Here is a 24,388-nt window from a genome sequence, read left to right as displayed (position 1 = left end):
AATGTCTTCTTCCAAGACTTCCAGTTACCTTTAGACCTCCTTTCCTATGAACCAAGGAAGGAAGGTGAGCAATACTGAGCAGAAAAAAATCATATGACTAACTGCAATATTTGTGAGTAACATAAACTAAAAAACAGTCAAGGGAAAGTAACAGTAACTTATAAAATTTGAACAGATTTGAGCTGAAACAAGACATTATACTATTACTATAGAAAACTCAGTTTAACAATAAAACAAAAGTGTTCACAAAATGTTAAAAGATTACTAAAATGATGTGGGAAAAGTGACTTCAATCCTGTAGCTGACTAATTGATAGACTGTTGAAATAAACAATGAACAGATTGCTGATTTAGCTTGTCAATTTGTTAAACTACTAGCTAAAATTGTAGGGTAGTATGAGGTACTTACAGAAAACTGAAAAACTAAGGATAAACGATGTTAACCAATGTTAAATCCAGAAATTAAAAACTTAAATGTGCCTTAAAGTAAAAAAAAACTTAAAAAGTGTCTTAAAGTAGGAAACTAAAATAGCAAAATGATAGCTAACATTTTACAGCAGCACTGTGGCTGAATTTCAAAATATCTAAAAGTACCAAATTTACAAAGGTCAGAGTTTGCTTAGGTAAAAATAGAAAATTAAAACATAAACTTTTAACTTTTGACCATAAGATAAAACGTATGTATAAATAGTCTAAGAGAAAAGAAAAGGTTCTAAAAATATACAAAAGTAATACAATTATCGTGCTAACTTAACCTAATATAGTGTTAAAACATGTATGATTAAAAGTTTGCGGACTAGCTAGCGAGCTATTGATGAAATACTGCTATGATAAAGTTAGCTATAGCAACCTAGAATCTAGTGTGAATTTACCTAACAAATGTTCAACTGTGTGGATAAGTATGAATGATAAAAGTTGAAAGTTTTTGAAGCTGGTGAAATACCTAAATGAAGATAAAGTTAAATATTTTGGGAAAATTGAAGCTACTAAATGTAAGGCAAAAGTAGTATCTGATTCTATGTATTTAATGAATGGCTAAATGTATATTAATCATTACATATAGTAATTAATCTCAACAAATATAAAACAATTTATTCAACCAATACATTACTAGGAAAGTTATTAAAATGATTTTTGTGTTAATAAACGGCTAACTTGACTGTATCTACATGCTAACATGAAATACTGTTAGCATGTATGTGCTAACAACGGTAGCAGACACTGTTATTATTAATGAACAATAACAGCACACTGCCGAATTGAAAGCGTTTGGGATACCAAAATAGGCTATTAGGGGAAAGATATGCTGATTTGCAAAAAATCTTGGAAATAAAAAAAAAAAAAAGCTCAGCTGCAGCTAAGCCAAAGATAAATGTACACCATTGTCTGTTGTTTTTCTCTTTCTGTCAATCGCGGTCTTCCAGAGAGCACCTGTCTCCACTTCCTCGTTCCGATGACTCCTGTTTGCTGCATCCATGAAAGATTGGCTGGGAACATCCTCTATCCGAGAGGAAGTCATGCTCTGTGAAATTCACGCCACTCGCCCCATTTTGGGAATCACCGGTAGGACTTCCTAAAAAATAAAAATACATAAATATATGGTCTAAATAAAGCAGGGAGAGGGCAGCGTGTCATGACCTGGGTCAACAGCTTTTGTTGTCTCATTGTATTTCTGTATGAATGACTTTGTCTTTGTGTGCATGCGTTTGTTGAGCAGCTGACACGTTTGTTTTTGCTGATGCGACGTGTTTCTCTGCTATTCAAGGGGTTCAGTCATTTTTATTATCGAGACTAAACTTCAACACCATCCAAACGTCTGATTGTCTGAAGCTTAAAAAGTAGATATGAAGCCATGTTCATTGAAACACTAATATTTTACACAATCAGTAATATCTAGCTTTCAAAATCGGATGCAAAAAATAATTAGAAGAAAATTTGGATTATTAAATCAAAATTCTTACATTCAAGTTTATCCAGTGATGAAAACCACTGTATTTTTAAAGACACAATAATCCACTTAGAGAAATACTTGAGAAGTACTTGTTTGTAATTTAGTGTCATATGGTTAAATTTAGTACATCGCACAATAAGGCTGTTTAAAAAATTTAAAAGCTTGATCCCTTATTTGTGGATACATGATTTTTTTTAACTTTTATTTTATTTTTAATTGCAGCACAACAATGTCAAGAAGCTCTTTGGTGTTTCAGAAACGCTCTTGGCTTCTTACACAGGAAGAGTATTTCCACCCATGACCCTGGATTATGGACTTCAAACAAATATCAAACACATTTTTACTAAAATAACAAACCGCTCACCTCTGGTTCTCCAAAAACAGACAGCGATTTCCTCCTCCTGCTCTGTCCTGAGACCCGTCTGCTTCATCAGACACTGGCACTACTCCAAAGAAGTCGGATTGTTTAAAAAAAAAAAAAAAATCTTAATGGAAACTGACTGCTTATAACTTTTTATCATAATGGGAAGTTGCTTAAAAAAAAATAAGTGGAGCGTTTTAGTTGTGATGACAGTTACGGCCACCAGGGGTCAGCTTTGCACAGGATGACATATACCCTTACCCTTTCTGCAAATGTACAAGTTTAAAATGAATGCATAATTATTTCACAACATTATGCAAAACTATTTATTTTTCTTTGATTTTGTTGACGCTATGAATAAATCAATTAAAAGTGTGAATAGATGGCATATTGACCTAAACAGCAAACGTTGAAAAACTCTATTTTAACTTTGAGTTTTGACAGATTATGTCATAATTTTCTGAAAAATCATCTTTTTTAGCACCAATATATTAATACTGCAAAAAAAAAACTCAATTATCCTTTATTATTGTATATTAACATTTACAAAAGGTAAATGTTCCAAAATAGTTCATGTCTTAGTGTCGTACATTTTGCGCTGTGCTTCTGCCAAATTCAGAGTGGATAAAAACCCAGCCCTCATATTGTTGTGTGTGATCTTTGCAGTCATTCAGCATGAAGGAGTAAAAGGCACGTGAGCCCATGCGGACCGCGGATACAGGTGAGTTAGTAATCCCTGGCATAAATCCTGCCACCATGACGCACAGCAGGGTATTTTAAGCGTCTCTTCACTCCATCCTGCACTGTCAAATGTTGTTTTTATGTCTTATGTTTGGTGGAAGAGTGATTTTAGCAAGAGGGAATATTTGACTGCAAACACTTGATGACACAGTGTGCTGTTTTTTATGTTATTCAAATTGAACTGGGAGATGTTAATGGTAGAAATGGTAGCATGTTTCCCTGGAAGAGCTTTAGGCCTTCTGGGTGGCAAGGAAAAATCTGATAGTTGGAGAAAATACAGATGCTGAATAATTTTAAACATGACATCATCATTTCCTGGTTTTGTCTTGTTTCCCATAGTGTTGCAGAAATCAGATGTAGGCCATAAAACTATGGACAGCCAGGGGATTGTTGTATAGAGCATTGTTCAGATTTCAATCAGTGCTGGTGACCATTTTCAGCTTCCCGCAGTGACTGTTTTCTGTCTCGCTGTATGAAAATCGGAGCTACACTCTGAAACAGAAACATTCTGGAAATCTTTATGATTGAAGATGTTAAACATACAGAACACACCACTCTCCACACATATTGGCATCGCCGGTAAAGATGTGTACAACCGACTTAAAAGAACCTGTAGTCTTTGTTAACAGCCGTTTTGAACATTTGAGTTGTTTCTCTGAATCTACTTATGTAAAAATTCAGATCAAAGTGTTTCCTGAGCAATTTCACAACATAATATGTAATAACTGTATTTAAATGCAGTGATACCTTGTCTTTGCCATTTTGGAGAGAAATAGGTCCATGTGTAATTTTTGTATTTCTGGTAATCAGGAAGTAATGGATTAATAAGACAAACATTTCCACTAGAAAATGTACTTAGAAAATACAGTTTCCAGTCAAAAATTATTTTTGTTTGGTGGATTTTATGGGGCTTCTGGCCATTAATTTCGCACTGCAAAGTTTTTTTTAAAGATCAGCTTTTTAGCAATGTGGATCTCTTTCCTTCATTGAAAAGGTGAATTAAAATATTATATAGTTTACTGGTGCATTTCAATAATATGTCCTCGAATTTTATTTCAAATGAAACTCATTTGTGAATTTAATACACACAAAGCTTTTAAACATCTATGTATTTTAACTTTGATTTCATAAATTCAGTTTCATTGAAAAAGACGAAACATTACATGAAACCAAATTTTAATAATTTGGTTTATAACAAACATTTCATCTTTGTTATTAAAGATGAAATGAAAGAAGTGAAATGTTGCTTTTTCTATCACACTTTTTTCTTTCACTCAACTTTCCATCAATGTGCCTGGACATTGTTCTTTGTGAACAATTTGTTTAGACCTTTGCTGTCTTACTTTCATTGTAAATGGAATCAGTGTCTGCTGGACAACTGTCAAGTCAGCAGTTTTTCCCCCTGATTACGTAGATCATAGCAGTTCTGTATTAGAAATCCTTTTTTAAAAACTGAAATTAATTTTTATCTCTAAATATTCAAAGTTAACAGGAATATATTTTACTCTGGTAAAATGAAATAATATTTTGGGCTTCCTACAACCTTGGGTCTGCATATTGAACATGAAAACACATTTATTTTTGGGTTTTCTCTGTGGGCTGTAACAAAATCTTTAACTGTAACAACAGATTAAGCAACATTTATTTTATGCATGTGTGTATAATTAAAACAGTCTTATTCCAAATGTTTATTTATATAAGTCAGTTGGCAATGGTTTCTCCTACCGTTATTTTAAAATGTTAGGAATTAATTCTGCCTATGCATCACCACAGAAGAAATCAACAGCCATGTTTATTTTATTTTATTTTTTTATTTATGTTTTGCTCATTCAAGGTGTATGATTTGCTAACAGAGTTTATTTGGGCACTTAGGTCAAATGTTTAAACAACATGGAGAAAAAATGTGAGCAACACCAAAATGCCTGGACAGCAACTTGGTTGCAACCGATTAAATGCAGCAGGAAAGGCGATTAACTTATAAATTAATTATTTAATTAAGATTGAATTAAATAATGTTTTTAAACCATAAGATACGACAAAAGAAGATTAAAGACACTAAATTGATAAAAGAAACTCCACAAACTTGGATGTGTTGGTCTTTTTTTGTTGTTGTTATTTTTAATGTGCCTGCATCACAAGAGCTGCTGAAAAGCCATGGTGAATCTCTGCACAATATTTCTTTAGGTTTTGTAAACAACATACCATAAAAAAACATGTAGATAGATTTTGAATATAAGCTTCATCAAAGCATAAAAGCACAAATATTAAAATAAAAAAAATAATTCACAACAACACATTCATGGCAACCACATAAAAGCACAAGCATCAATGCCGATGGTAAGTTTGATGAAAATAAAATAACATAATTTTTTTACAATAAGTTTAAAAATGAATCAGAATGCGTTTTACAGTCTTATAATCTCTGAGGCTCTTTCTTTAAAATATTTAGCTTACAAAATAATCATGCAAGGCAAATAACACAATTTGAAAAGCAAGAAAATAAGACTAAAGAAACTGTATTGATTGGAGAAACTCAGGAAGCTCGAGTCACCTCAGGCAGAATTCCCGTTCATGCTCACAATAGGCAGCATTTCCATGAAAAATGGATGGACGCAGTAACCTGTTTTTGAACCCTGAACATTAAGACCTCTGATCTTTAAGAGCCCTCAGAGACAAGTCAAACAGTGGGCGACTCAGATCTGCCACATCCTTTTGTTGTCAGGTTCAGGGAAAGTCAAGGCCAGCTCAATAAGTCTTTATCTTGGCTTTGGCATGTGTGTATTTAAGTGTGTGTAAGTCAGCCAACATATATAAACCACAGAGAAGTGGGTTGAAAAAAGGACTGCGGGGCTGTTCCTGTGCATGCCCATCGGTAGAAGTGTGCATGTTCAAGTCGACGTTCGCCTGGACTCTTCATGTGAGTGTCGGCCGGTCAGGATGCCAGCGTCTCACACACGGAGGCTGCCTGTCTCGACCTCTCCACTCAGCTCTGTCGCTCGGTGACTGACCCTTAATCAGAGGAAGGTTGTCTGATGACGGATAAATCACTCCTCACCCAGGGCTGCTATCTGGGTCGCGTGTAGTCAGCTTGTCCCGTCAGAGGGCTGGCCCTCGGCCACCGGCCTTCCAGGGCTCACGGTGGGAGGGTGCCGAGCTATTTGATGAGGAGGACCCTGCCCGCCACCGTCCCCTGGAGAATAATAGTCCACATTCTCTGCATGTTAATGTTTCTGTTGAGAGGCTCGGCTGCCGATAGTCGCTGAACACTGAGGAGACACTGACAGCCCACGTATTCGGCTGCCTGCTCAGTTTTTCTGTCAAAATCTGCTGGAAGTTCATATGGTTGTCTTTCAAGTAAAATCTTTTGTTTGGTTATTATTTATATATGCAAATAAGATAATAAAACATCAGTTTCATCTTTTGTGTTTGACAGTGTTCACTATCCAACACGGTTTTAGTTCTTTATATAAAACTAACGTGATTTAATCCTGCCTTAAGACCTACAGATCTATGAAGAAGTATGTGGTATAAATAAATGTTTCAGATTATTCAAAAATTAATAACATAACTAAAATAAATACAAAATATGATTTCATTTAATAAGGGGAACACATATCTAAAATCACCCCGGCCCTTAGATAAGAAGTAACAACCGATAGCTTTGTTTCACTCTACTTTACATGATTGTTTTAATTCAGGCACTTTTGTGGGTTTTGAACACAAGCAACCATCATCTAGGTTAAATTGAAGACATGACTTTGGTTAGGCCACTCCAAAACCTTTATCCATTTAGTTTTTTTTTTTTTTTTTTAGTTTTCAGGTGTGGAGTTACTGGTGTGCTTTGTGTCATTGCTTCATACTCCACTTCACAAGCTCATAATCAGATTAAATCCTCTTTACTTCTTCTTTCATTAATTGCAGAAAAGTCAAACTTAAACTGTATTTAATTGTCTTTTCTGCACTAGAGTGGAATAACATCTCCTCTGAATAAATTTAAAACTAATTTTACTTGTACCTTTAGCATCCCTGTGCTTGCCAGGTCTTTTCTCTGCATAATTATTAAGGGTTCAATGAAATGCATGAGTCTACTCTAAGTCCTTCAGAATAATACAAATGTTTAATATGCATTTTGAAATAGTAAATAAATTAAGGTATAACAAAAATTATATTTAATTGTGAAGTAAATATACTGACATTTGCACGTATTAAAATCTTTAAAATTTCATTAATATGCTGTTAGCATGTGGTGTCAAAATGCTTTTTAAAAAATATACAGAAATGAATGAGTTAGTGGTTGTTTGCCTGAAGGTATACAATTCCTGAAATCTTGGATGCATTTTAACTCGACGATTTATTAAATGTCCTCTGCAGAATTTGGGGAGAAGAACTTCAAACATCTGAACCATTTATGTTGCAGCAGAAAAACAAAAACACACAGAACAGTAGGACAGAGAATCTTTGTTTAAATATATTAAAGTGGATTATTAAGGCCAAACCAAACCATCAGCATGAATCTTTACATGACCTCTACATCTAAAATGCTTATATTTATATATGAGAATAAGAGAATAATCATGACATTTGATTTGATGGTTTCAGTATAGATATTTCTAACGGAGCTCCGTGTAAGATTCTGCTTAAAGCTCCATGCAACGTTGGACCAGACCTGCTCCGATCAATGGGTGATTAGCAGCTTTTGTTGCACCGGATGGGAGAAGAAGTCGGCGCTAATGCAATCATTTCAGTCAGGTGTGCTGGAGTTGAGGACATCTATCTTGACATCACATTATGAACATAAAATACATTAATTAAAAATAGAGAGTTTTAGACAAATGAGTAAACTTGCAAGATAGTTATATGATTATTGTGAAAATAGTTAAAGTCGCATACAGCCACAGTTAAGCCAATACACACATTTCCCAAAAGATAAGGCAGGTGGCATCACTTAAGAATATATAAAGTTTAATATATATTTTTTGTTTTCATCTGAACAAAACAATTTCTGCTCTTTTATGCCACTGAGAATCTTCCATGGCATTAAACTGATGAAATGCTCCTTTCTTCTTTCTTTACTGGTATTTTGAGGATTATCTTTGGTGATGTGCTCCAGTTCTTTAGAAAGCCTCCTTACCATCACTTTAATCTTTATATTCTCAAGACTCTGGCTTGGCTGTTCTACAACATTAAATTCACTCAGAAGAAATATGTTATTGAAATTAAAAATGTAAATAATTTAGGCAAAATCAGGAAAAAAAATAGCAATAATATTTGTCTAGGTGCTGCAACGCAGATACTGCTTAACACATCATTTTGACATTTTTATATGTTGATAAACTGTATGAAAGATAAAAACAATACATCAAATCTTACTTATTCAACATACATAATTATATATATACATATACAGTTTTTAGTATATATATATACAGTTTTGATTTTAATGTAGCTCACTAGATACTGCAGAAAATACTTTAGGTTTAGTTTAGTTTCTTTGTTATTCGTAAATATTAAAAATCATGTCCTATTGAGACCAAAAAAAAAAAAACGGAAACAAAGAAAATGATTGACACCCTAAAAATAACTTCCAAGTCTTTGATTATAATTACCAGAAATTATGGTGAATTTGAGCACAGTCTAATTGAATAATGGAGATATCAGAGCAGGAGCGGGAGTGCGGAGTGATTTACCGCCCAGAGGAGTGTGCTTATCTCTCCCTCCGTCCTATGCAGGAAACACTGGGATGTCACCAGGCAGCTTAAAAGCTTGGCGCAGCTGATGTGGACAGCTCAAAATGGATGGGGTGGAGACCTCTCCTGGCTGTGCGAAAAGGACTGGAGGGGAGTGTACGGTCAGTGGGTTGACCTCCTGAGTCCTGTTTGGCATGGTTTCATTCAAAATCTGGGAATTCCACTGGAAATTAGGAGGCGGAAAAATAGATTCAACATCATCTAACTTGTAAGGAATTTTGAATAGTAGGCATAGTTTCGACTCAACTTGGGCCAGGATGGGTTTTTTTTTAAACACACCCCAGAGGAAAAGAGGAATTTATCAACATGTTGGCGCAAAATTAAAAATATTTTTGGGTGGTTTATTCTTCAAAAAAAAAAAAAAAAAGTTAAAGTAAATCCACTTTAGTCAGGTTTGCTTCCTGTAAAAGCTGTTTGGCCACAAAATCGTTGAATCATGACAGCTGCAGTGGAAGGTATTTTCTCAAGGGCCAGAAATGAGGCACATATTCGATATTAAATGACACAACAGAGTCGAAGTGTGGTTGCACATCAAAGCGCGCTGCCGGCATTTCAAATGCGCCTTCAAGAGTATTTTTGCGGCTTTAAGCAGGAGTTGATGGAGGCTGGCAGACACTCGAATTCAAGAAGTATATGCAGGCTGAAGAGAGGTGCTTGATGGGAACACTGGGAGACAGATCTGGAGGAGCAGCTGCACGGAGGACACTGGGACAAATATAGAAAGAGAACAAGAGCCAAAACATATCACACATTTTTTCCCATTAACAGCATAGGTTTGAATCTAACGTGGCGCCAATTACTTTCCCTATAGTCGCGAGGGCGTAAAAATAGGCCTGGGCTGAAGTGGCAATACAGGCGGAACGCAGGGCCAGATATCTCTGTCTTGGCGGCATGTGATTTTACTCTTAAACATGGATGAGAACAACTTTTTAACATTGTCAGCTGTTTTATCGTGACATTCCTTAATTTCACACATTACCTGGTGCGATATGCTGAGTGGACAGGTTTTCATTTCAAGTCAGGTATGTTTGGCAGATTTGTTTTTATTTAAAATATTGACATAAGAAGAAATACATTGTATAGATTACGTCCCAAGGTGTGTTTCCTTCTAGTACCTTGGTAGGTTGATGCCAACATATAACAGATATATGACATGTGGCAGATGTCCCCTCTGAAATACACATGCAGCAATAAAACACGAGAGGAAACACGACTGCATGACAAGAGTCTGTTGTTCCCCTCGCGCTTTCAGCATCCTTATCTCTGCTGTGGAGAGCTGGAATGACGGGCAGGCTTGGGGCCTACCTGTTTACACTGACAGCTTCCTCCATTGTTCCCCCTTCAGCTTCCTTTGCAGGATTTTTCACATTTTTGTGCCTGTTGGGTTTTTTTTTTTAGTTGACTGGGATCATGGGAGCGTCCGGTGGCATTCCTGGACGTCAGTTTGGTCGGGCTCAGCAGGAATTCTTTCCTACGGCACATATTATTCGTTTCATATACACCTGAGATATTTTTAAGGGGTTTAAGCTAAACACTGCAACAGAGAGGGATCGCTTTATCCTTTTACGCGATGTTGAAATCTGATGACTTCTCTAAAAGCTTTTGATTCGTTTAGTTCGGCCACAGGTTTACTGTGGAATGAAGTCATCTCCCTTCGTACGCTAATCTGTTTTACTACAGAAATAGATTTGGTTCAGTCCAGGTTTGGTTGCTGTTATGCAACCCCTGATAGTTCACAGTGAAGGATATGCATGACCAGCTAATACCCTCCTTCGTAATACAGTTCAGTCTAATCTATTAGTGTCTACTACCCCTTTAAACTGAACTGTATTTCCAAAAGCAGCACAGTGTCGCTGCAAGAGTATTTTTGTGGGGACAACAAAAGCCTGTATTTGCTATTAAGAGAGCGTTCATCTTAGCTGTCTGTACAGTGTCCCCATCTCATATCCACTGTGTTGAAAAAAAGCTTTAGTTAGGGCCGGCCAGACGTGCAAGCAAACTTAGCGATAGCCATAGAATGGCTATCCCATAATAAAATCTGCTGCAAATCTTATTTTTCTGTTGATTTTCTTCAAGAAGACAATAATTAACACATTTTACATGGATGGAAGAACACATAATGCAATTATGGAAGAAGCTGGTTATTTATCGAGAGTTGTACACAAGTATCTTAATGAAAAGTTTAGTGGAAGGAAAAGATGTGGATGAAAATGTTGCTCAAGACACATCAAAAACTGCAGTGTTTTTATTGGTCTGATAATATGAGGAAAATAATCATGGGCTTCCATAAACTGCAAGTCATAATTATAAAAAAGGACAACAAATATAAATAAAAATTATAGTACTTTTTGGATTTCATTACTGCCATAAATTTAATTTAGCATCTTACATGTTCATGTTGAAAACAAGCGCTCCCCTGTAAGGGTCCTGAGAATCGAAAACACTTTAATCCCTATTCTGGAAAGAGGTCCTTAATGAGATTAGAGACCTGCTCGTATTTTACAAGTGGACACTAACTTACCATCTGTCACTCAGAAAACCTTGCTCAAATTATTTTATTTCTCGATTTAAAACAGCAGAGCTGTTTAGAAGATATCTACAGAAAACACACAAAAAAATTATGTTCAAACGATTTCAGCCTTTGGTGATGATTTTGGAAAGTTTTTTTTTCTCACCACTACTAATGTTCTTCCTAAACAAAATCGATTTAAAAATAAAACATGTAATTTATCTCAGTGTTTTTTTTTGGGGGGGGACCAGTTCTTGGGCCTGCTATGATAGCTCCATCAGGTGTGACACACCTTCCCAAAGAGGATTTCCAAGCTTTGCACCTGCAGTGAAGATTACCTCTGAGCAAAGATTAAGCAAATTGCCAATGATGGTGTCTCCTGGAATAAACTCCTATTGTCAGTTAGCTCAGCAACAGTCGTGCAGTGCAGCACGCAATGAGAATCCATGGATCTTTTAAAAATATCTGGCACTCTTATGTCAGTAAAGGTGAGTTGTTTTTATTTGTTTATTTTTTGTTTCCATTTGTTTGCAAGTCCAGTGTTGTTTGACGTATTTACTGCTTTGCACTTTGAGTGTTGCAGGTGCCAGATAAGCATAGGTTTTACTGTAAGTGCTTGAAAATACATTTAGAAAAGATAGATGAAAAGTTCTACTGCTAATTTTACTCTAATCGTGTGGTTTTGTACATAAAAAATATGTTTTTAAAAAATGACAAAATCATTTAAAATTCATAATGAAATAATTGAATAAAAAAATGTTTATGAAAAGGGTAGCAAAAGGTTCTTTAGCTCTTTAGACGCATATGCGTGCATCGATGTGTTTGTCTGGCTAGTTTAGCAGAAGGTAGGTCATGTTAGCTGATGACCACAGCCTGACAAAGTAAACAACAGATGCTTGGCAACAGGTTAATCAGGTGTTTACAAGAACTGTTTATGTTGCCTCAAACATAACCTTAGTCAAGCCCCTCATAAACATGTTTACAAATCCTTAAAACAGAAAAATGATATGTGTCATTGAATTTCTTCAGCAGAGGAATAAGAAACAAAGGTTTTTGACTGCAGAGCAGCTGCCACATCAGTGACCTTCTGACATGGCACTTATTTAGCCACACTTGGAAGAAGGAAAGACCAAAAAACAGGCCTCTCAAATGAGAAATAATGTGTGCTGGTGAGTCACAAGTCAGGATATGTTAGAAAACAGCTATTCGCTTAAACTTGTCTATGGTGAGATCAATAATTTAAAAAGTTTAAAGCATCTTGGAACATGAAATGCAAGACTCGATGAGGACTCCTGTTCATTTTACCACATTCCTTAATTTAATTTCTTAAAATAAACCAAAGACAACAGGACAGAAAAAAAAATATCTTGCTTTTATTAGGTAAAAATATATATATTTAAATTCTCTTATCAAATTCACTGTAAATTTGAATAGGTCCGCAGCTTTTCCTTTTGTGGTTTCAAGTTTTTACTTGTTCAATTGCTAGTTTACACAATACAACTCAATTAAATTAGCCATATTCTTGCATTGAAGGAAATTCGCAAACCGAGGATTAGGACAGTGAAGCAAAGAAATGTTAGCGCCTTTGAACGTGGCATAGTTGTTATTTCCACACAGGCTTGTCTGATTATTTCAGAATCTGCTGATCTTCTGGGATTTTCACTCACAAATATCTCTCAGGTTTACAGAGAATGGTGAGGGAACAAAGAAAGCATCCAGCTAGCACCAACTGTGTGGACGAAACACCTTGCTGATGTCAGAGGCCAGATGAAAATGGACCTGAGTGGTACAAAATGACAGAAAGGCAACAGTTGCCTAAGTACTAAGAAGACCACCTCAGACCACCTCAGACCACCTCAAATGGCATCCTGTCAGTTAGAGTAGGAAACAAAGACTACAATTCATTGAAGCTTGCCAAAACTGAAACATTCAGATGATATAGGATCACATCCATCCAGTCTGGTTTCAGTGGTTTAGTCTGCCAGTTGGTGGTTCAATTCTGTGGAGGCTATTTTCTTATTTTTGGCTTCTTTGTACCAACTGAGTATCAATTTAACACCTCAACCTATTTGAGTGTTGTTGTTGACTATGTGTGTCCCTTCATGACCCCATAACTGGTTGGTTACTTCCAGCATTTATTGTCCCCTAAGGTTAAATCCTCCCCAACTTCAGAAGAGTTCACTGTTGCCTAAACCATCTCCAGATATCGATTCAAGATAATCCAACCAATTTACACAAAATCCAGATGTGTGACTGCCTCTGTGTTGAATCCATGTCACAAATAATGAGGAAAGTTCTGAAGGTAAAAGAGGTCCAACCTGGTACAAATAATGCGGTGGACTTAGTGAAGTAGACAATGTGTGCATATCAGACATAAATTGTATTGTTACTAAGACAAAAGCACAAATGTCAGTGACCCATGTAAAGATCTAAGACAAAAGGGTCAGCTGTTGTTTGTTTGCAGAAGGAAAGTTATTTCATTGACCAACCTCTACTGCTGAGTTTATGGCAGTGGGTCAGGAAGTAGGGGTGAAAAGGGCATGTAAAACTTTTATAGGAGTGCACTTGGATTAGGCAATAAACCTCAGAGGTATAAAATCCTGTTCTTTTCTAAATGTCTTCTTAAATCTTCATTTGCAGTCAACCAGAGAAGATGAATGAAACTGGGCTTCGGAGGACCCTCCCTGACCAGACATCAGGGAGCGGGCAGACCTTTGACACGTCGCACCATCCGAGCATCACCAACACCATCCTGTCAAAGCGGGTCTGCTTCTACAAAAGTGGGGATCCTCAGTTCAGCGGCCTTCGAGTGGTCATCAACAACAGGACCTTTAAAACATTCGATGCGCTCCTGGACAGTCTTTCCAAGAAGGTTCCCCTGCCATTTGGAGTCCGGAACATCACGACTCCGCGAGGGATTCATGGCATCAATACTCTAGACGAGCTGGAGGATGGGAAATCGTACATCTGTTCCGACACCAGGAAAGTCAAGCCCGTTGACCTGGCCCTGGCCCGGAGGAGGCTACCACCTTGGTACCATGTGAGACCTGTTAGTTCTCACCGCAGCACAGCAAGGTTTTTCCCAGGCAGGAAAAACATTCACAGAGACAGCACAGGGGTAATTCGTACACCCAAAAAACTTGTGGTTTTCCGCAATGGAGACCCCTCCATCTGGCATATTATGGTGCTACACAAGAAGACTACACCAAATTATGAGTCTATCCTGGGACACATCTCAGAGCTGATGCAGTTCCATGTGATCAAACTTCACACTCCAGATGGACGACGGGTAAGAGTTTTCCATCACTAGCACACACAGTCATTCCTTTCGTGCAAATACTGACCCTTACAGTACAAACGTGAACTTAAACCTGGCACAAAGTGACCGTCACACGAGGTGAAAAAGTGAAAAGCTTCTTTGCCAACTCATCTAATACCTCCAGCGCCTTGCAGAAGCATTAATACCCCTTAAACCTTTTCACATTGTGTCATGCTACAAACTTCATTGTATTGATTTGCAACAAATCACTTTCAAGAACCTCCTAATTAGTTGATTACATTTAATTGACCACAGTTCATCATCCCAAAATGGAAAGAATAGTCATGTCTTGCTGCAACCCAGCAATGATAGGTTGGGCAGTAAGAGCTTTTCTGGAGGAGCAGCCATGAGCTACCAGCGACAGGGAATCTGGTCAGAATTGTTGGGAAGGTGGATGGAGCTAAATACAGGACAATCCTGGAAGAAAACATGTTAGCAGTTGCAGAAGACTTTTATCAGGACATTATGAAATGCATTTTCATTCTACTTTGTGTACATTTAGTACATCAATTCCCTATATAAAACTAAAGTTTGTGGTTGTAACATGACAAAGTGTAAGAAAAAATGTTGAAAGATGTGGGAATTCTGGAGAACTGATAAATATTGGCTCTCATTTATATTCATGTCTTGATGGAATTCCCAAATGCTACCTCAAAAAATCACATGAAGTTAAAAGAATGAATAAATGTTTAATATCCTCCTGACTACCAGGAAAAAAAATATTGTCCAATCACCTTTTTTAAAAAAAAAAATCCCACAGTCTTTGTAAGGTAATTAGAATATTTATCCACTTACTTTGTCTCTTCCCATAAAATGTGTTATTACTGTTGAAAGCCATTTTTATGAATTAGAAAAAGGTATGTATAAAAGTCCCACCCCTTCACATGTGGTATCATTGAAAAGCCCTAAATGTCCTCTCCAGATACTAAAAGGAATTAATTCAGTAGAATGCAAGGGGTGCGAGACATTCAAGTTTAGAAATGTCCTCTACAGAGGACAAAAATGAACAGAGGACAAAAATGAACTACTGGAAGTCAGGAGGATAAAGATTTAAAACATGGAATAATTAGGGATGGACTACTTAGAAGTGATTAAATATTTATTTTCTGTCTGCTTCAGATTGATGGTCTTCCAGGTTTGATTTTGTGCTCTGGAAGTGTGGTGGCTGTAGGCAGGGAGCCTTTCAGGCCTGCAGTGTATGGTGCAGATAAATCTCCAAGTCCAACAAGGCGACCTACCAAGCAAAGGGCTTATAAAAGACAAAAGACATCAGTCTGTAAGTACAAAAGAAGTTGGTTTATTTATTTATGTATGTAGAACAATTGTAGATGTATTTTAAAGAAGTATGTGTTAGCCTTTTATTAGCATGGCGTATAAGTGCTGCAGTAATCTGCCATCCCTCAAGGGATAAAGCTTGAGAAAGTGCTGAGGTGATAATATTGTATGTAATGCTGTGGATGACCTACATGCACAGGTTTGCTGGCTAATGTTCTTGAGGAGCAGCCATTCAGTCTGTCTAACTTCTCTTCTTCTTTTCTTTTCTCCCTTCATGCTTCTCTGGAAACTTCTGGCATTTTTACTTTAATTTTCCATCTTTTTAAAACCCTTTTTCGGATCTTCTGGACTCTCTGAAAAGCCAAAAAAATGACACCTTCATTTTCGTCAAAGTCTAGGAATTTCTCTACGTCGTCTGAGAGGTACATCGTCCATCAGATTCACAACAGTGTTGGCGAGAGCTCCTGCGACCTACCAACTAACTCCATCGAGTCGGGTTCAGATCGAATACTGGAGTCTCTGGCAGAGACGGAGGAGGAAACCTGTCTCGGCAACGGGAATGGTGAAGAAGGGCAGGACAGCGTTCTGCCCAGTGACGACAACATCGAGAAGTCCTTTCGGGTGAATCAGGACGGCAGCATGACGGTGGAGATGAAGGTGCGACTGACGATTAAAGAAGAGGAAACTGTTCAGTGGACGACCACCCTGACACGCTCAGTTGTTGCAGATCAGGCTAATGTGGCATGTTTGCCAGATCCAGAGCAGGAGGTTTGCTCAAATCATTCTCAAACTTCTGCCACTTCCACAGACATTATCTACAAAGACAGAACCAGAGAGGACAATGACGATGATCCACCGTCACTTGGAAATGGAGCTGTCAGTGACACTTTTCATGAGGAGGATGATCATAAAGAACACAATGGGTCTTTGCCATTATCAAGAAGAGTCCCTACCCCAGGGTGCAAGAAAATAAGCAAACTCCGAGCTTCTGTGGAGAGCATTAAATCTGTAACTGTGGATGAGATTGGAGAAGGAAAGATTGGTTCTTATATTATCAGGGAAGAGACGGAGAACAGGACAACAACAGAGCAGTTCTACATGGAGAATCAGAACAGGACAAAACCAGTTCCCAAACCAAGACGACATGGCTCTGTGGATGTCAACAGTAGGGATATTTCTGCATTCAAATCCACTGAAATTATGCAGACTGAATCCAGCGGAGAGGAAGTTACTGAAGCAGTCTTGCACATATATGAACAACAGACATATCATGACAATTTTCTTGCAAATGTTGGTGTTCATGGTATGTCTGCATCTGGAGCTACCTCAGAAACCAGGCAGCTTTGCTCCAGTAATGAATTTGAACCTTCACCTTCACCAGCCTTTGAGCCAGTTAGCACGTACAGAACTGACAGCAGGTCTGTAGCATCAGATTTGCACCTGGCCTCTCTAAAAGCTGGTGCAGTCCAAGGAGCAAAAACAGAAACACTCCAGCAATTTACAAAGAGTCACAACAAGCCTGGAGAAAAAGAGGTTAGGAAAGATCTGAGGGTTTTATCAAAACCTAAATTGGTCGGGAAACATGTCAGGCTGGTTATGACGCCAGGTAAGAGACAGAGGAAGAGTTCAACAAAAGCAGCTGAAAAACATAAAACAGTGAAACCTTTCTCAAGCGCTCTCTTCATCAAGAAAATTTATGGAGCTAAAACAAAGACAACAAAACACATAAAAAGAAGAGCAACACCAACCTGGAACAACTTACCAAAGCCAAATGCAAAAAATGTAAATTTTCAGCTATCTTTAAAAGAAAAGAACAAGCAAATGTTGTTTAACACACAAACTGAAACAAGTCATCCACAAGGAGAACTGAGTAAAAATCAGTACTTGAATATTAATAAAGGTGTGCCATTGCAATCATTTTATCCATCCAGTTCTATTGCTAAAGAGTATGTTGAGAATTGGCTTGAGAAGGCCCATTCAAACCCATCATCAAACCAAGACAAAGAAAGTCAAACAGTAGGAGGGTTTGTTGCTCTACAAACACAGAAAAAGGTAGGAACATTTTCAGAGGAAACATCAGAAACAAGCAAAATCTTTGAACTCTCTTCACCAGAAAATGTGATCTCCCCTGCAGTCAAGCTAAGAGTACAGTCTTTCGAAAACAAATCAGTGCCTGCAGAGGAGAAAACCAGAGTTAGTCCAAAAAATTCTGACAGCTATACAGCACATGCAAATAGAGAAAACTACAACAGTTTAAGCCAGAAAGATGCACAGGCTACGCCTCTCCTAAACGGGATCTGCTCTGAAACACTTCCACCGAGAACTGAGACAGAAGAAGACATGGCCACACTTACTGGTACACTTTCCATGGAGCTACCGCCACCACCACCTGATCTACTGAATGCAGATGATTTCACAAATGACGCAATATCTATAACCAGCAGCCCTATGAGCAGTCAAAGATCACATATTTATTCACTGAGTAGTAGTCCTACTTCTGACGAGGTCATATCACCAGATGATACCACATTGGAAAAATCATCTTCTCAGAGCAAGAATCAACAGGGAGCAGAATTATCTAGAACACCATCCATTAAAAGAGCTCCTTTGGTCAGTAATCGCTCTCTGGAAAAACAAATGTTTCTCAGAAAGGCCACTGTGGATAAATATGCTTCACATAACAATGGCAATGAAGGGAGCAAGGCATTACCCACTCCTATCAGCACTACTGGAAATGAAATCTGTTCAACAGGGACAACACAACAGGTTGAAGTCACATCAGAGGAGACTAAGCAACCAATCTTAGAGGTGGGCACTCCATCCTTTTGTACTTCTGTGTCTCCACTTAGCTTAACCTCTGATGGAAGAATGTCTTCTTCCAGTGTTGTATCAAGTGAAACATCTGCTGTGGGGAATATTCTATTTCACACAACAAAACTTGAGACGCAATCGCCTAAGAGTTTGATGAAAACAGCAAAATTAAAAAGCAGTCCATCTCCAGAGAGGAAGTTCCACAACAAGAAGTCCTCTGAACTTCAAAATACCTCTCCAAAACTATCACCAATGACTAGACGCCTCCTGGATAAACAAGTTCTTTCAAATAAAGGACCACAAAAACATGAAGCACCCAATTCTAGTCCGTTAACAGGGAGAAAACACCATGAAACAAAAGCACTCCAGAGAACTTCCCTGTGGTCTAAATCTCTGGATATGGTCTCACCACCTGGTAGGCAAAAACTCAGCAAAAAGCCGCTTCCAAGAAACCTCTCTGTGGACAGCCCTTCAGAACCAAACAAAAAGAAACCAAATAAAACATCATCCCAAATAGAAAGCCACCAAACAGCACAGATGGAAGCTGATAACAATGATGACGTTAAGGTCTCAGCAGGAGATCAAGTAATACCAGAGTCGAACATGAAGCCAGTCCTTGAGAAGATTTGCTACTCAATAAAATTAATAAGACAAATGACCAAGAATAAACGTCCATCCTGTTTGGAAAAGTCCAACAGCTTGCCTGACTTTTCCTCTCACGTGGCCTCAACGTTTGGCTCCTCATCTAAAGTTCTTCTTGCTTTTCTGGCTGTTATGACCTTGAAGGAAGGCTTGACGAACCTGAATATGAAAGAGCTAAACGCAAACAACGTCAGCTGTGCAGAAGCATTAAAAATGATTGATTCTCTCAAGGAAATTGCTAACATCGAAGACTCCCAAAGACTGAGAACAAGTCTATCGGATTTGCAACAATCAGCTTCAACGCAGCTTCTGCAAAGCTGGAGGGGTTTCCAGGAACTTGGCGACAGATCCAAAACACGCAGCGTAACACCTCACACTTCAGAAGATGGACTTGGGACAATAGTAATTCCTGAACTAGACTGTGGCATCGGGGAAAATGTTATTAATGAGATTATAGAAAACTTAGACATTCCTCAGAAGCTAAAGGAAGAGTTGGTTTCCCTTTCAGAAGGTGCAGAAGTTGATGGTGGGCATGGAGGAAGTATGCCTTCTGCCACACCAAGGCTGTTGGCAGACCAAAGCAATCATGAAGACACACAAAACATTTCAAACAATGAATGTGTTGCTCAAGATGACAAACAAAATGCTAATGTGAGGTCTACTGTTCAAACAATAACTAACATTAACCAGCCAAAACAACCAGAAATGGACAGAGCTGCTGTGCTTTCCGAAGCAGCAAAATACAAACCATTAGGTCAAGCAGCTGAGGACAATGGATGCCAAGATTGGTCAAATTCTGTTCCTAATACTAAAAATGTCCCACAAGAAAAGAATATTTGCAGGACCACATCTCCAAACTTACAGTCGTGTAAGTATGTAGCAAGCAAAGGTAATCTGGAAAGGCAAGAGCAGCACCAGCAGGCATATATAAGTGAAAAATCAACACAAGAAAGGGCAAAAATTAGTGGAGATGTCTGCAGTGAGAAAAAACCTGTGAAGCAAGAGCTGTACATGGATTGTAGTCAACTAACACAAAGTAAGAAAAACTTAGAGACAGACTTAACCCAGAATGCTAAATCAGCTCCAGATGAGGAAACTCAGAAAATACCAAGTGCCAATCAAGATTATTGTGAGCAAGGTACAGAAAAGAGAGCAGAAGTTACACATCCAGGGATAAAACAAGAGATCAGTGCAAGTTCTAACCTTGGTAATCTGCCTGTGGAGAAGCAGCCAAGCTCAAACTATTATGTAGAAGTTGATGTAAAATGGAATAAGGCAAAATTAAACACAGGTGGTGAAAAACTGCAAGAGGAAGATTCAACCGAGACTAAAAGTACGGTCTTACAAAGCCAAATGTGCAGTATAGGGTTAAGTTTAAGTACCGATGACAGTATAGGAAGCTCAGATGTAGAAGAGACATGTTCAGAGGAAGAGCAGCCAGAAGTTGATTGTAAAAAACTGCAGGTTATTTTTGAAGAAAGTTTGTCTGGCAATGAGGAAGAGGAGGAGGAATCCCTTCCTAAGTTTGCAGAACAAATAAAAAAAGGCAGAGAGTTGGAGGCTTTGACAGAGGAGCCAGAGGAAGATCAGGTTAGCTCAGAAGATGAGGCCCAGTATAACGAGGAGCCAGAACGACACATTTCTCCTGAAGGAGGCTCGATTGATCTATTAGAAAATTCTGATGTATGCAGCAAAAACGAGGACAGTAGTTTGATAATATCTGAAAGTTTAGAAAAGATTTTTAGATTTAATGTTGATGACAGTGGCAATGATGACAGCACCTTTGAGGAACATGTGGATGAAGTGCAGCCAAATGATGAAGATAAGCAAAAGAGAAGCTTAGTTGAAAAAAATTTAAGTTACTATGAACAAGACTGTAGTTCTGAGCAGGAACAAGCAAGTAAAGTAGGAAATTTTAAGGAAAGCTATGCACAAAATCAAGAAATTCCACTGAGAGCACAGCTGGAAGAGTCAAATGAAAAGGCAGTTGTAGAAAGTCCTAAACAGCAGTCTGAAGAAGTCACAACCCAATCTGTTGCAGAGCGAGTGACTCTTCTAGAAAAGCAGGTGGCTGAAGCCCAGAAATCACAACTTGCACCAAAAAGTTCCACAATCAGACGTTTCTCTCAAAGAAAATCCTCTCCAGAGTCAGGAGATTTTCCGTCTGAGCCAACCACGTCCGAGTTGGCTCTCTGCACCCGATCGGCTCCTCAGTCATCATTATCTTTCAGCTACGACTCGAGCGGTGTTATAACCACAGAGCCTGAGGGAAGTAGAGTCAGATCCATCAGGGAAATGTTTTTAGCAAGGAGTGGCAAAGACATCCAGCAGAGAGGCTTCCTGAGTCCCAACGTATCGGAGCTGAGAGGAGAGACCTCGGACAGTGGAGGTTATCAGTCTCAGACCTCCAGCGACCTACCGGGTGCTGAAGATGACTCGGCACAGAAATCCATCTCAAAAGGCTTTGTGAGGAGGGCGATCGAAATGCTCTATGGCAAAAAAGACCTTGAACCCGAGGAAGCCAGTGAAAGACCCCTTTCAGAGCCGGATCAGACAAAGAGGGAAACTTCAAGCATATTTTCACCATTCCATGCAGCTAGATCCAAAGCAATGTCTGAATTGTCCTACTTCAATTCCTCCACTGCACTGGACATCTTCAGTGAAGCAACGAAATGCATTGCTTTCAATGCACAAGTGGGGCCTGGAGACAGTGTTCCTATTGATAACGGACGTTGGCTCCTTAGAGAAAACACATCAATGAGGAAGTCAGTGTCAGACCCAGCTGGAATAAACAAAACCTTTACAAACACATTTCACCTGGACGAATTACATAAAGACGCAGAAGAGAAGACTCCATATTCGCTGTTCAGTGCAAAGCCAGAGTTAGAAGACGAGACGAAATCCCAGCCTGGAAAGTGCACCTACTTCTCTCTTCCTTATGCCAGCGAATCTGAGGTGTGTCAGGAGGAAATGAGCACTGTAAGCAAGGGCAGCAAGGCTGAAGACAGTGATGAGGAGACAAAGGACGCTTCAGAGAACAGCAAGACATGGGCAGAGAGAAACGGCACCTTGCCCGGCATTGGTGTTGCAGACTTTAAGATGAAAGATAATAAAGTGCACCCGCTGGTGGAGCTGCCATCTGATGGTGAGGTTGTGGTGGTGCAGCCTGGGAAAGGTCAGGTTGTTAATAGAAGAATTCAAGAGCCTGATGTTTTGGACTTGCTGTACTCTTTCTGTGGGGAGCATTGTCCCATACTGTGAGAGTAAAAAACCCTCTCACCCCAAGTTTTAGCTAATACTAAAGAGTGCACAGGGTTACAGAGTAATGTCTTTTGGTGCCTACATTTTAATGTCGTCATGGCCTTGAATGTCAACTAATTTCAGCTTCCATGTAAAACATCATGCCATAGTTGTGAATTCACTACGTTCTAAAGCTGTGTGGAAAAGTCTATGATGACTTAGATTTTACAGGTTTCAGTTTTTCAGGCTTCTCATTGGATTTTTCACACATTTTCATAAAATCAGTGACAGATCTATGGGTGTAGGCGCCCCAAGCAGAATTTTATTTTCCAGGCCTCTTCCAAGTCAAACATTTCAGCCGTATATCATGTAGATTTATTATGGACAGAGTTACATATTTTAAGACTTTGTGGTACGTTTGATTGCTATGGCTAACATCTGCTCAACTGACAGCAATTGGCTCTGTTGGTGCTCTCAGGCCTACAAAGTTACCTTATACTTCACGTCAGTCTGAAGAAAGGAATTTGAAACAAGTTCAAATTATGTAGGTATAAACTACCTTTGCAAAATACGTGTTTCTATAGGCAATTTGTTTTCAGGCTGTTGCAAAGGCATGACTAACCCCAATTTATTTCCCTTTATTTATGAAAAATTGCTCTCTTACCCTTTATTCTTAGTTTTTAAGCACACAACCTGCTCAGGAACTAGAGATCTCCAGAAAACAGGCAAAAATATTGATAAGGGAAAGATTGAGAAATTGCAAAAATGTGACTGTCTGGCTTCCTGATGGAAAACTCTAGTTTAAAGCCTTCACACCATATGTTTTAGGAGCTTGTTCACATTTCCTGTATTTGCCTGTAAAGAAAATCAGCCAGACTCACTGAAATCTCACTTTAAAACTCTTTAGCGAGATTTAAGTCCCTCAAAAAGTCTGGAAACAAAGTCAATCTAAGCAGTACCGAGGGAGTTGGTGAAGACTTCAATTGCAGCTCAGGTTAAACCTGGTTTCTTTTCTTAAAATGAACCCGAACTGTAGAAATTACTTGTAAATGCTGTGGTTGTCGTGTAAATATCTGTTTTTAATAGCTGGACCAAAAATGTTACGTTTAGGATGAAGTGATTTATGCTTTACAATCAGGCAGCTGTGATATTTTTGTCTTTTTAAGCTGATGTGTAAGAATAAAAGTGTGTTTGCAAGTACCTGCTCGCCTTTTTGTCAGCCAGCCTAACTCAGCCTCATAGATTCTGACTATTTCTATCAACTCAGATGACCTTTGTGCACCAAACAACAAAGAAATGCCATTGGTGGTCGTTGAGTGAAAGACACCTAAACAAGCTCGGCTCTGTTTGTCTCTTCCTGATTCGTATCAACTCCTGAGGAGGAGTCAGTGGAGAACTCGGTTTTGTCCCCCTCTGTTTGAGGAAGCGTTTGTGTTGTTCTAAGACTGTTTTGCTCCTCAGAAGTTGCCATCGAGCAGCCCCGTGTTGTGACAGGAGCGTCGAGGAATGTGCTAAGAGGGGAGTGTTTACATCTTCAAGCAAGAAAGTTCCCACCATTTAAAACAGTCACGACTCGAAAAGATCCCAATAGATTTGAAGGTCATAGAAAAATGCATCTATTTTAATAATTCATTTAATAAAATTACAGTTATGTATTTAAGTGTTTTAAGTATTTCAGAGCTAAAAAAAAAGTCAAATGTGATTTTTTTCCTGAAAATTAAAACGGTTCCCCTTTCATGGAAGAAAAACAGGTAGAGGTGTGAAAGGAACTGGGACATATTTTGTTTGGTTTT

The 24,388-nt window shown here is 38.4% G+C and overlaps 1 protein-coding gene across 1 annotated transcript; it reads left to right on the top strand.

Annotated features, from left to right (window-relative positions):
- The first annotated feature begins 11,671 nt into the window (after positions 1-11,671).
- Positions 11,672-23,795, top strand: LOC106945089 (RP1 axonemal microtubule associated). The gene is made up of 4 exons (XM_015028524.1): positions 11,672-11,796; positions 13,949-14,597; positions 15,747-15,903; positions 16,264-23,795. The coding sequence occupies exons 2-4, from the start codon at positions 13,962-13,964 to the stop codon at positions 22,614-22,616; spliced, it is 7,146 nt and encodes a 2,381-aa protein (XP_014884010.1). The 5' UTR covers positions 11,672-11,796; positions 13,949-13,961; the 3' UTR covers positions 22,617-23,795.
- Positions 23,796-24,388: the final 593 nt, after the last annotated feature.

This window comes from Poecilia latipinna, unplaced genomic scaffold (genome assembly GCF_001443285.1).
Source record: "Poecilia latipinna isolate Pla-1442-1.1 unplaced genomic scaffold, P_latipinna-1.0 Scaffold127, whole genome shotgun sequence".
NCBI lineage: Eukaryota > Metazoa > Chordata > Actinopteri > Cyprinodontiformes > Poeciliidae > Poecilia > Poecilia latipinna.
This window is presented reverse-complemented; position numbering and strand designations above follow the sequence as displayed.